Source organism: Raphanus sativus, chromosome 3 (genome assembly GCF_000801105.2).
Source record: "Raphanus sativus cultivar WK10039 chromosome 3, ASM80110v3, whole genome shotgun sequence".
Classification (NCBI taxonomy): domain Eukaryota; kingdom Viridiplantae; phylum Streptophyta; class Magnoliopsida; order Brassicales; family Brassicaceae; genus Raphanus; species Raphanus sativus.
The window spans coordinates 25,782,535-25,794,970 of NC_079513.1; the positions used below are offsets into that span (position 1 = coordinate 25,782,535).

At 36.9% G+C, this 12,436-nt stretch overlaps 3 protein-coding genes across 5 annotated transcripts; 1 reads left to right on the forward strand and 2 right to left on the reverse strand.

Moving 5' to 3' along the window:
- Positions 1-193: 193 nt before the first annotated feature.
- LOC108832004 (telomere repeat-binding protein 4) lies at positions 194-3,614 on the reverse strand. 2 transcript variants are annotated; one of them, XM_057005387.1, is made up of 9 exons: positions 3,383-3,613; positions 2,899-2,988; positions 2,137-2,791; positions 1,853-2,032; positions 1,680-1,759; positions 1,369-1,586; positions 927-1,259; positions 769-832; positions 194-697 (listed from the first exon to the last, which is right to left on the reverse strand). In XM_057005387.1, exons 2-9 carry the CDS (start codon positions 2,971-2,973, stop codon positions 509-511), a joined length of 1,794 nt encoding a protein of 597 aa, XP_056861367.1. In that variant the 5' UTR covers positions 2,974-2,988; positions 3,383-3,613; the 3' UTR covers positions 194-508. The 2 variants fall into 2 exon arrangements, with proteins under 2 accessions (XP_056861367.1, XP_056861366.1); XM_057005386.1 differs by having other exon boundaries at positions 1,680-2,032; positions 3,383-3,614.
- Positions 3,615-7,446: 3,832 nt separating this feature from the next.
- Positions 7,447-9,101, reverse strand: LOC108843892 (uncharacterized protein At5g39865). 2 transcript variants are annotated; one of them, XM_018617044.2, is made up of 2 exons: positions 8,877-9,101; positions 7,447-8,636 (listed from the first exon to the last, which is right to left on the reverse strand). In XM_018617044.2, the coding sequence occupies exon 2, from the start codon at positions 8,593-8,595 to the stop codon at positions 7,771-7,773; it is 825 nt and encodes a 274-aa protein (XP_018472546.2). In that variant the 5' UTR covers positions 8,596-8,636; positions 8,877-9,101; the 3' UTR covers positions 7,447-7,770. The 2 variants fall into 2 exon arrangements, with proteins under 2 accessions (XP_018472546.2, XP_018472545.2); XM_018617043.2 differs by having other exon boundaries at positions 7,447-8,644.
- A 730-nt stretch (positions 9,102-9,831) lies between these two features.
- On the forward strand, positions 9,832-12,369 carry LOC108848101 (pheophytinase, chloroplastic). The gene is made up of 6 exons (XM_018621517.2): positions 9,832-9,977; positions 10,128-10,798; positions 11,064-11,290; positions 11,373-11,564; positions 11,660-11,816; positions 11,919-12,369. Exons 2-6 carry the CDS (start codon positions 10,145-10,147, stop codon positions 12,171-12,173), a joined length of 1,485 nt encoding a protein of 494 aa, XP_018477019.1. The 5' UTR covers positions 9,832-9,977; positions 10,128-10,144; the 3' UTR covers positions 12,174-12,369.
- The last annotated feature ends 67 nt before the right edge of the window (positions 12,370-12,436 follow it).

The following is a 12,436-nucleotide window of genomic DNA, read 5'->3' on the forward strand; positions in this document are numbered from 1 at the left end:
TTGTATGCAAAGATGCATCATTTATTTCACTTGTATACAAGTTGGACTCCGTTCTTACAGTTGTTGGTTTGTTGCCTTACCTTGAGCATCCTCGCTTGCTAGAAGCTTGAAAAGCACACCGAGATCAAGAACAGAGGAGCCTGGTTTGATGAGCTTATACTGTTTTTGAATCTGTAGAAGCTGTGCGATTAGATTGAATGATGAAGTGTTCATTAAAAATGTCTAAATACATGTCACTATTACAAATAAATAAAAGAATGTATTCAAGGACCTACCAACCAATACCATATTACAGAAACAAATCAGTTAGAAACTGAAATGAACAGAGAAGTAACTTACAAGTTACAAGTAACCAAAAGTACTTCTGGCCAGCTATGATGAAAAAACTCAAGTTGGATAAAAAAATGAATCAAACTATGCTTCTGTTGTTTTGCTTTTTGTACAGTTGGCCCCACATTGCTTCCTTAGTCTTCAAGTGAAAGTTATTGCAATTACCTTTCTCCCATCTTTACATAAACGCACCTGATTCAACAACCATCGTTGCAGCCGCTTGATGTTTCCCGTTCTGTTTCACTTGGTGCTGTGACCAGTGCCTATGTGCTGCCAAGACTCTGTCTAGCAGTTCTTGAGGCACTGGTTCTCCTCTTCGTTGCTGCGGTGATATACTTGCCGTGTGAACCAATGTTTTCCACTTGTCCTGCACAAAAAAAGAAAACACAAAGTTAGTAAGCTACAATTTATAGTGGCTAAGATTCAAAGTGTGTTTACCTTCAAGTCTACGTAAGTTCGATGACTTGCATCACCAAAAGAACGTAATTTCACATCACGCCACCTGTGGGATAAAGAGTGTATCGATCATTTAGTTGACACACAAGCAAGCTTAATCTGTTTTTAACTTTTTTTATAAACTGAACCAGTGTGATTACCTTCCAGTCCCAAGTTCCTCAACTGCATGCACTAGAGATTCTACCTCTGTCACAGAGAACGGTCTCCTGGTTCTGCGCTGTGAAAGCTCTGTACGCTTAGGTTTCTCCTTAAGTGGGACAATTGCAAGAGCATCAGGTTCCATTGGTGGAACTGGAACTATAGCTCTTGAATCTGATGAAGGTTGTTGTTGTCGTTCATCAGCTGTTATGTCAATCTGATATGGAACTAGCTCCTGGCTATTCTCCACACAAGTTCCAATATTAATCACGTGATGTGCATCTTGGAGAAGGAAAGGACTTCTAGAATCTAAAGCGGGAGAAGAAGCTGCAGACCTGGCAAGATCAAATGATTTTCCTTAGGAGTACTCTCCACAACTTCACATTTATCCTTGCACAAAAGTAAAACTTGCAGCAAAAGAAAAGTAAAGAAAACATGTTATACCTTTCTGACAAATTTGTTGAATCAGTTGGCATAGAAATGACAGGATTTTCAGAGGAACCAGGCTCCAAGGTGAAGCCAAGGTTGTCTAGATTTTCTCTACAAGAAAGACCAGTCTGTGAGAGAGTGCTTTTGTCATCTCTAACCTTCTTCCCTTGGACTAACACACCAATACGTATTCCATCGCCGAGTAAAGCAGTAACAGCCTCCATCACCGTCCTCTGTAACCAAAAGTGTTCAGAATCACAACTGATGCTATGAAATAACCAAAGTATCTACAGAGAAAAGAGAAAGGACATTTAATCATCACACACCTTGAGTGAGCCTACTGTTGCTGTTCCTGGAACCTCAATAAAAAGCTCCGGAATCCTAAAGGACTTGATGCTCAACTTTACTGCAAACAAAAGTGAGCACCACATAGCATGTGAGAAAATCAAAACCAATCCAGTCAGATAACAAAGCATAAGGATATAGACTGATAAGGTACCTGATTCTCCCTTCACAGGTGAATTGGTAACACTTTCACTACTGAGTCCTCCTCCTCCATCAGAATATACGACCCACCCTTTGTCACACAATCTTCTCTTCCTACGAACGCTCTCATGCTTCCATTGGTTGTAACCATAACATAGTTTTCTCTTGCGGTACAGAGCCTTTAAACAACCATCTAGACACAGATACACACGATAGCAGAGTAAAAATAGAGTAGCAGCTGAAAAGAATGCATCAAAAAAAAAAAAAAAAGAAGAAGAAGAAAGATCTTATACTAACCTGTTCTAGTGTCTTTAAAGCATTTCGATCTGGGGACTACTGCTCTCCCGTATTTTATAACCATGGACTTCTTGGTGATTCTTCGATGTCCAACACGAGTCATAGGCCTATATGACTTGTCACTAAATTTATAGTATTTACAATAGTTTTCGTCATCATCTCTGCAAACTAACTTAGAACCATCCCTGTGGACTGATTCATGACTTGGATCCTTTAAGCTGATAGTATCAGTGATCATCAAGCCATTGGTTGCTTCTCCTTGTTCAAAGCCGGCACCTACATTAACAACACCTGTCTCCTCAGTGATGCCCCCTGATTCAAGGGGCTTCAGATCAAGAGCTCTCTTACAATCAGAAACAGGTGTCTGCTCCAATACGCAATCAGAGGGAATTCGCAAACTCGTCTCGCTAGTTATTTCACTAGGAGACTTTGACGCAAGCTTATTATTGTTATAAACATCTTCAACTTGTTCTAGCTTGATCATCTTTCCAGCCAACAAATGATCTTCTTGACTATCATCACCACCGTAGGTAGAAGAAGTTGAGGAGGAGCTTTCGCTTTCTTCCAGCAACTTTCCAGCCAGAGAAGCGAGCAAATCAAATGCAGTGATGTGACTGTCAACATCATCATCTCTCTCAGTTGTTGATACCTTCCTCTAGAAAACATCAAACCACCACCACAACAAGTCATCAGAACACGAATGAACACAATACTGAAGAAATTACACAAAAAAATCCAAAAAGGAAGCAGAGGAATCTTCACCCTAGTTGAACGAGGAGCCTTTGGAATACTGGAGAAATCAAAGCCGCCACAATTTAACCTCCTCTTGACCACCATGATCCCTCAAACAAACTGCAAAAGATTCAGCACAGAGGCACGTGTGAAACTAATAAGTCTACAGATCCGAAGTAATCATTCAGGCTAGAGATTAATGAATGTTGAAAGGTCTGATGCAATAAAAAAACAGAGTATACATAACAGATTAACATAAAGACTCAAATGCGGCAACTTTTTTTTTCAGTATCCGTAGAAACATTAAAAAAAAAGAATTAGATCAGATCTCTCTAAAACTGAAAATTTCAGACCAAAACAACAAACATTTGTTCAAAAGTTCTAAATTTTTACGTCAGATTCAAACAATTTACCATCACAATTCACCCGAACCATGTGAAACAACACGTCATGAATTAAAAAAAGAAAAAAAAAAACAGGATCGACATGATGAATTGTGATCATGAGAACTCACTTATATATATATCCAACACGGATCTTGGCTCAGAACAATTGCTAATACAAAGGAGTTTACACAGAGTTTGAAGATTTTAGAATGAAGGATGGAGATTTCGCGATCATCCTCTGTTTTGTTATTTCGTTTTACTCCTCTCGTTCTCTCTCTCTCTCTCTCTCTCTCTCTCTCTTTTAGAAGAGGAGTAACAAAGAAGAAGACATAAAACCCTCTCAGAAGAAACCACAACCGAAAAACAAATGGCTTAAACCCCCGTTTTATTCTTCTTTTTCTGAAAAAAAATAAATAAATAATACACAGTTTTAAAAAGAAAATAAAAATATTAACCACATAACCGGATATAGCGGTTCGTGGATATTGATTTCACCGGCAGAAGCCGGTCGCTTTTACAACTACTCCATCTTTATTAACGACACGTGGAAATCCTCTCATTACACGAAACCTATTTTCGATGCTTTTGTCCGAAAACGAGTTAATTTCGGGATCGGATAAAAAAAATATTCCGTTTCAGGGAATATTATTATTATCATGATACTGATCCGTGCACGTTTAAATATCATTGGTCCACGTCATTTTCGTGATGATGATCTGAGATTTTTCATTGAGAAATTAGTTTTGTCCGATTGGTTCTTCATTTTGAAGTCCAAATTTTCTTTTTTGAAGCCCACTCTTTGCTCAAAGTCTAATTATTAAGGTCGTGTAAGGTAGGAGTAAGTTTATTAGATTTGATTTCTTCCCCATTAATATTTTCAAAGCTCCATTTATGACTTTTTATGGGGGTCAAATGTCAATATTGTTTAGAATAAGAGATCGTTTAATATTGACCGGAGGCCAAGACGAGTTGGAATTTTTTCTTCCTACAAGGATTTTGAATTTTCTCATTTTATGTCATTACAAAAAATTACTTTGTATTCCCAGCCTAATCATATAGCGACATTAATTGATTAATCACCGTATTCAATATGTAGCCTGAGATCCTCCTTTAAATAATACTACTAGTGTGTGTCCGGAAGGAGACAACACAAGAGTAGAATCTTTCCAAAGTTAAACATCTTCAAAAACTTTTAATTACTTGAGTTAAGGCAGATCACAGAAATGAGGCTGATCAAGATTCTTGACAAAACAATGAAAAACAGGTTGTCATCTGTTTGATTGCAAGAAGACAGGAAATATGATGATGGATTGGCGCTTTGGTTTTCTACGAGATTCTAAAGTAAACGTGGGCAGTAGGAAGCTAAAGAAACTCATAAATTTCTTGGTTTTTTACATATTCTTTTGATTCATTTAGTTTTTAAAAGCTTTAAAAATATGTAGCACTAGATGCAAAACAATATTTTTGGGTTGAATATATTAAAACATCCATTAAAAAAACATAATAATCATCCATTAGTTTTTAATAGACATCTTATTGTTTTCTGTTAAGCATCTATTCCTAACTGGAAGGAAAAGCAGATCTATAGTTGTTAAATCACTGGATATACAAAATAAAATATTAATTTGTGTATTGTTGTTTTATTATAACGTACATTAGATCCAACAACCTAACAAATCCAGCATATTCAATTTAATTTGAAAATCAGTTGGCATAAGCTTATCTCCAGATGTAGTAAAATAACAAATTAAATAAAGCAAAAGGACTAAGATAATATATAGAAAACAAGATTTCACATGGTTGATTGTCACACTCAATCCCCCTCATACATTGTCTATTTATTTTTTAATATGCAGATAATGTTGGATTTATATCCATGTCGTTGTGTATGAGAGAAATACATGTATTTTGTGTTTCATGTGCAATGTACTATATTTCAGAACTTTACACATATACTATAATTTTACAGTAAAACTTCTCTGTTGGTATCATATCCCTGCTACATGTTTTGCTATATATGCCTGTAAAACAATCAATATAAAGTTCATTGGAAATATCTTGAAATAAAATTCAAACATATCCACTTAAATTATATCTTTTGATCCCAATGTTCTTGGATGTCTACAACGACAACATATGTCTAGGCGGAAAACATCTCAAAAGAGCTGTAATAACCGAAAAAGTTTTACGGTTGGATTCCAAACCATTGTGGGTTAAAAAGCAGTGAATCCTCCTTTCCAGGTAAGGAGTTTATGAATGAGAATTTTGTTAACCATGCAGAAACATTTAGATGTAGTTAATAGTTTTCTTTTTCTTTTTTTTTTGCTAAAGAATGTAGTTAAAGTTTTCATAAACTAATAGCGTCCAGTTATGTTTGATTGCAATACCAAAACTTTCACATTTTAGTTTGTTGTCTATAACATATCGCATTTAACAATGTCTAGTGTATAAAAAAGAGCCGAAGAGGAATAGATCTAGTATTTACTGATTTGCGAGTTCGGTTGGCTGAACAGGCTAGCTTTCGTTCCTTTATTTCTCCTTTTTTCTCTCTATCACCAAGTTGAAGTAAAGCAATCACGAGCGATCACATGGTTCTCTTTGTCTTGCAACATTTCGAAATTTATATAATACTCCGTTAACCCGAAGAATCTCAATATCTTACGTTATACCCTATCATCTACATTTGTTTATATATATACTTTTCTATTTAGCAGACTTAAAAAAAAATTAGTAGACTTTGACATGGTTTTCTATTCTATGCTACTCGGCATGTCAACTTGGAATACTGCTCCAATCAAACTTCTCTCGCGTGGAAATTATATCCCAGCCAAATTTTTTTTTTTGACAAAGGGCTTTTATATCCCAACCAATTTCATGAATAATATTTATATTTCATAATATTTAACGAGTATATATGTTCGGAATTACAAGTGTTTTCATCGGTCAGTATTTAGTAAAGCAGAATTAAATAGAGATGAGTTGATTTCATATTTTATTACATCATATAGCAAATTACTAGTACTATATATTCCCTCCGTTTCAAATTAATCTATATTTTAAGAAAAAAAATTGTTTTAAAAATGTATTTTTTACTTTTTCAATGTAACTCTTAATAGATAATAATGATAATTTGTAAATTTTAAGAAAATTGATCGTATTTATTAAATTTTATTGGTTTAAAGTTATAGAAAAAATTTAATCACAAAAAATTTATACATTTAATACTAAAATTTAATATTTTTTATTAATAAGTGTGAAAGATTCAAAATATAGATTAATTTGAAACGAAATGAGTATGTTTTAAAGTTTTAAGAAGCACGTAATATCTATAAATAATCATGTAAAAAGCGATAATATATATTATTTACAAAAAAACGAAAAGCTAGTAAATTTATTTATGTAGTGGATAGTAATTTAAGGAGTGCATTAAACGGGAGGAGGATGCGTGAGTGAAGAAGATATCAAGATACTTGTGTAGTGGTTCAACTGTTCACGTAAGCTTGTGACTAAAGTGGAATGCGTTGCGTGAAAAACAATCTATAACCGTCAAAATAAAATAAAAGAAGAAGAAAATACGCTAACGTAAAGAGGATTTCCTCCTGCCAAAAGAAAAAGATATTTAGGCAAACTCACACACACATATATATATTCCTGTACATTTATTGGCGATAATTGTATATTGTAATACCTAAACAAAAATGACAAATACAAAAAACTAACCCATTGACAACCTTTTTTCCTTCCACAATCATTTTCAAGATAAATAATATATTTTGGATTTTTTTTTCTTTTGCAAAATCCTCAAATGTCTTGGGGAACACATTCACTCACTATGTTAATGATGTAGATGAAAATCAATGCAGCATTGGGCTTAGTTCTCAGGGAAGGCAGAAGGGAACCGAAACATTGGGTGGCTTCATCACTATTACATATGGGCTTTTCAATAGTGGATTTTACTTACGGTTGTAGGGATCAAGTCATGGGCTTAACATAGGAGAAGAGTTCGGCCCACTTAAAAATGTAAGCTCAAGAACTCCAGACATTGTAAGAAAGTGATCATAAATCTCTTGCAAAACAAGATAGATGATCTTAAAGAATACTTCTTAGTTCTTACCAAGTTGTCGTAAAAAGACGATCACAAGGGAACCATATAGAAGACAATTACGGTCGTAATCAAACACAACACCACCAATAAACACACTAAGTATTTACACTCAAATACATAGCACAAGAACAGAGTTGTTTTTTTTTTTCACACCATTGACACACAAGAGCCGAAATGCTTACTACCCGTTTCAGACATTTCGACAAAAACACAAATTACATTAGTCCTCAGTACACATTGATCTAAATCAACGATCATCAGCATTCCCATTACCGACGATCACAACAAACCTTAAAAAAAAGCCGAAAGTGAAATGTAAGCTGCTGATCCAAAAGAGATTCTTCAGATACTTGCAGCATCGTCATCATTCACTTTGATCTACACACCAATGGATACATCACAACACATCTCTCAAGAAGAGCAATCAGGACACCGAATCAACCCATTCTCATTACAATCGGGACATCTCTTGAGCCTATCTTCATCCTCATCAAACAGTTTCTTACTCCCACTACAATTCAAACAGGGAATAAACCTAACATCCCCACAACACCGACACACAAACCCGGGCTCTCTCACAGGGAACGTCTTGAGTATCTTAGCTAGCTCACCGATCTCAAACAAGCTCTTGATCACATCCGCACCACCGACATACTTCCCCATAATAAAAACCTGAGGCAACGACACGCTACTCTTCTCCCCCATCGCAATCTGCAGCTCTTTCCTGTATGCTGAATCCATGGAAACATCGCGCTCGTCGATCCAAACCCTAAACCCTCTAAAGATCATCCTAACGGAGTAGCAATCCTCGTACGTCCGTCTGATCCCTCTCAGGCTGGTGAAAAACACCACGATCCTGTCCTCCGTCCCGGGGAGACGAGTCACGGAGTTGCTCAAGCTCAAGAAAGGTGATAACCGGGATTCGGATAAAACCGATTTTCCCGGTTTATTCTTCTTCTTGTCGGGATCGTTTGTTGGTTTGACAGATTTGGAGCCTTCGAAGAGTCTGCAGAGGTCCTTGACTTTGCCTTTGAGGGAGCTCCCGACTGTTTCAACGGGAGGGGTGTAGTATTTGGTGATGGAGGTGGTGCGGTTCAGGGAAGGGTTGAGGGATGAGGGAGCAGCTACTGGTCTCCCGTGGTGAGTTGTGAACGACCTGCTGAAGAAACTCGATTTCGTGTTCGTCGTCTTACCGGAGGAGGAGGAGAGCTCCGCGTTTTTCTCTAATCCCGCCATTTTGATTCACCGATCAACGAAACCGCCCGGCGCGCGAAAACCTAAAAGACTAGTCAAACAGAATCAAAAACCCTACCATCATAATTCAAATTCAGAAAAAAAAAATTCAAATTCAAACAAATATAGATAAATCTCAAAGACACATGAAGACAACAATCGTAGCCTCACCGATCGATTTAGAAAATGGAAATCGATTCAATTTCGCTCAACGATATCAGCTTATATCTGATTTGAGTTGTAAACGATCGGCACTACGTTTTCAAGGAAAGGATATCTCTTACCTATGATCAAAAGATAACGTGAATACGATGGAATGATATACGATGATGATGATGATGATGATGATTCTGGATTTTTTTTGGTTGTTGAGGAGAAAGAAAATTGTGGAGGAGAGCTCTGAATTAGCCTTTTTTTCTGCCTGCGTTGTAAAGCAAAAAGAAGTTTTCTGTTTCTTTCTTTCTTTTTTATTTTTTTTTCTCTCAAATTATTATTACAGTATCTTTTTGTTTTGTTTTGATTCCCTTCACGAGAAGAAATGAACTAAAAATAAAATAAGAAAACGCGGTTTGCGTATAAAAAACTTCGAATCCAAATGGGGGGTACAAGTTCAAACGGTATTGGATAAAACCGGATTATACGGTTGTTATAGTTGGGTTTAGTAATAATGGGTCTTCTGATTTAGGCCCAGGATATGTAACTATATTATCTAGTTTGTAACTTGTAACAAGAAATAAAAAAGGCTAGTAAGGACTAGTAACAATAGTTTTTTTGGAAAAAAACAATAGTTAAACAAATGTTTCCCAAAAAAAAAAAAGGCTAGTAAGGACTAAGTTGATAAGTTGTGTTAATTGTCTTTTTTTTTCTCTGTTATATTGGTTGTGTTTGTTAGAAGATTCATAACAATAGTTAAACAAATAGTTTGAAATTTTGTCTTGTGCCACTTTAGACCGTCTAAACTCTAAACCGCATTAAATCGAATCTAGTTGAAGGAGAACATTCGAAATCTAAACTATTAAAACTGACTCATTTGTAATGTGGATTTAAATGGCTACTTTAGTGATTAAATTACGATTGAAATTTGTAACAAAATCTATCTAACAAACGTTTTTGTTGCGACACTTGCCCCTCGTATTGTCAAGTTATCAAAAATGTAGAAGAAATGAGAGACCCCCAAGGGGGCCAGGACAGGATGAATTTTGGAATCCTTTGGAAAATGATAAAAGTGGACAAAAACATTGTTGTCGGTTTTGAACCGAAGGTTAACCAAAGAAACAAGCAAGCAAACTCTCAACCTTCTTTCCTCACCGTCCTTATAAAATATATCTACGGTTTTAATTTCTACATTAGATGAAGCTTCTGCCATCCCTAATCTGAAAAGAGAGGTAAAATTTACAATTCTCTCTCTCTCTCTCTCTCTCTCTCTCTTTCCTGTGTGTTTATAATTATAGTTTGATTTGTTCGTTGATGAATCGGTTGTTGTTTGATGTTGTGATTTTTCCTTTGTAATTGAGAAATCTGAGTGTTCGTTACAGGATTCTTTTAATTGGTTATGGAGATAATCTCACAGAACTTCCTGCCTCACTGCTCTCTTGTGACTTGGAGCGGTAGTAACAGATTGGTCCCGAATCGATCGAACATCTTATTACCTAGTGGTGGGATCAGGAAATCCAGATTCGTGATTCGAAACGGAACCTCAGATGGTTATGTGGTTGGTGAGAATGATGACTTGGGTACTATATCAAGAAGAGGAGGAGACTCTAAAACAAAGGTTTTGATTCCTGGTCTGCCTGACCAATCAAACGGCGAAGCAGCTGCTGCTCGAATCACTACTTCTCAGTGCGAGTGGAAGCCTAACCTCACTGTACACTACGAGAAATCCGGATGTGGCAACGTGGAGGCTCCCGCGGTCTTGTTTCTTCCTGGATTTGGTGTTGGTTCTTTCCACTACGAGAAGCAGCTTGCGGATTTGGGAAGGGATTATCGAGTTTGGGCGGTTGATTTTGTTGGACAGGGTTTGTCTCTCCCCACTCAAGATCCCACCACTACTACTAGTAGTACTAGTACTACCTTGTCTGAAGAAACAAGTGGCTTGGGAGTTAAGCAACCGTTTTGGGGGTTTGGTGATGAAGCTCAACCGTGGGCTGATCAGCTCGTTTACTCTTTGGATCTCTGGAGGGAACAAGTTCAGTATATTGTAGAAGAGGTAAACAATACTCCCTCTGTCTAGCTAAAAACACTACTATTTACAAAGTTGTTACTTTTTCTAAAGTAATAGCATTTAATTAATAAATTTAACCAATTATAAAAAAAAGTTTATTGTATTTAATTGGTCATACATTGCCCAATAAGTATCTATCAAAATTTATACTTTGGGGTCTTTAACAACTTTAGTTATAAGTTCAAACTGTCTTATCTTAGGAACTATAAGTTACTGAGTCGGTAAGAGTATGTGGTATTTGTTGTTACAGGTTATCGGTGAGCCAGTGTACATTGCAGGGAACTCGCTTGGAGGCTACGTAGCTCTCTACTTTGCAGCAACCCATCCTCATCTGGTCAAAGGTGTCACGTTGCTTAACGCAACACCTTTCTGGGGTTTCTTCCCTAATCCAGTACGGTCCCCACGGCTAGCACGTCTCTTTCCATGGTCTGGAACTTTCCCTTTACCGCCAAGAGTGAAAAAACTCACGGAACTGGTGTAAGTAAACACTTCTTTCTTACCTGCAAAGTAAACATATTTCTAGCTTAATCAAGGCTAATATCTTTTCTATGAATTGCAGGTGGCAAAAGATAAGTGATCCTGAAAGCATAGCTGAGATACTTAAACAGGTGTACAAAGACCATTCCACCGATGTGGATAAAGTATTCTCGCGTATTGTTAAGATCACGCAGCACCCGGCCGCTGCTGCGTCGTTTGCGTCTATCATGTTTGCTCCTGGTGGAGAGCTATCTTTCTCCGAAGCTTTATCTAGGTATGTAACACAGCATGATGGGTCTCTTGTTCTCTTGTTCTATATGTTCTTCCCTCTATATTCTTTTTTGTCTTATATTTGATTATCTTTGGAAGGTGTAAGGAAAACAATGTTCAGATATGTCTAATGTATGGAAGAGAAGATCCATGGGTGGGACCTATATGGGGAAAGAAGATAAAGAAGGAATTGCCCAACGCTCCATACTACGAGATCAGCCCAGCGGGTCACTGCCCACACGATGAAGTCCCTGAGGTATACAAAATGAACAATTTAAAAAACTTTCCTCAAAAAAAAAAAAAGAAGAAGCTGTGGATGTGAATAGTGAACCCCCTTTTTGAATATGATAACGAGCAGGTGGTGAACTATCTGATGCGCGGGTGGATCAAGCACCTGGAGTCTGGTGGTTATGAAGCGCTGCCGCTTTTGGAAGATGGTGAAGAGGATTGGGAGCAGTCCAGCATTGCTGCTGAGATGGAGTTTCCGAGAGGAGAAGAAAGGAAAAAAGCAGTGAACCTGTGGTTGTACGGGTCAAAGTATTCGTTCTGGGGTGGTGTTGGAGAGGCCTTTAGAGCCAGTTTAGTAAGGGTTCTTCGAGGGAAGTTTGTATAGAAAAGTAGCAAGCAAAACATGTTGTACTTGTAATGTAGATAGTTGTTTATCAGTGGTGCTACAGTGTTGTCTGATGGAATTAATTTCTAAATGTTCAAAAAGAAAACGTTTAAGGGAAAAAAAAACAATCATGTGCAATCATAGGTTGACAACATCGGCAGCGATTGTATGTATATATAGATGATCTTCCTGCTTATATCATATGATCTACAGGTCTGAACATTAGAAACGTGTGTTTTGAGAAGATATGATTTGCATTCTTT

Excerpts from the sequence above, each read along its gene's own strand:
- LOC108843892 (XM_018617044.2), bottom strand. The coding sequence starts at position 8,595 with ATGGCGGGATTAGAGAAAAACGCGGAGCTCTCCTCCTCCTCCGGTAAG.
- LOC108832004 (XM_057005386.1), bottom strand. The coding sequence starts at position 2,973 with ATGGTGGTCAAGAGGAGGTTAAATTGTGGCGGCTTTGATTTCTCCAGT. Across the intron at positions 2,792-2,898 it reads AGGCTCCTCGTTCAACTAGG|AGGAAGGTATCAACAACTGA; the intron begins GTGAAGATTCCT and ends GATGTTTTCTAG. Across the intron at positions 2,033-2,136 it reads CTTTAAAGACACTAGAACAG|ATGGTTGTTTAAAGGCTCTG; the intron begins GTTAGTATAAGA and ends ATCTGTGTCTAG.
- LOC108848101 (XM_018621517.2), top strand. The coding sequence starts at position 10,145 with ATGGAGATAATCTCACAGAACTTCCTGCCTCACTGCTCTCTTGTGACT. Across the intron at positions 11,291-11,372 it reads AAAAAACTCACGGAACTGGT|GTGGCAAAAGATAAGTGATC; the intron begins GTAAGTAAACAC and ends TATGAATTGCAG. Across the intron at positions 11,565-11,659 it reads TTCTCCGAAGCTTTATCTAG|GTGTAAGGAAAACAATGTTC; the intron begins GTATGTAACACA and ends TATCTTTGGAAG.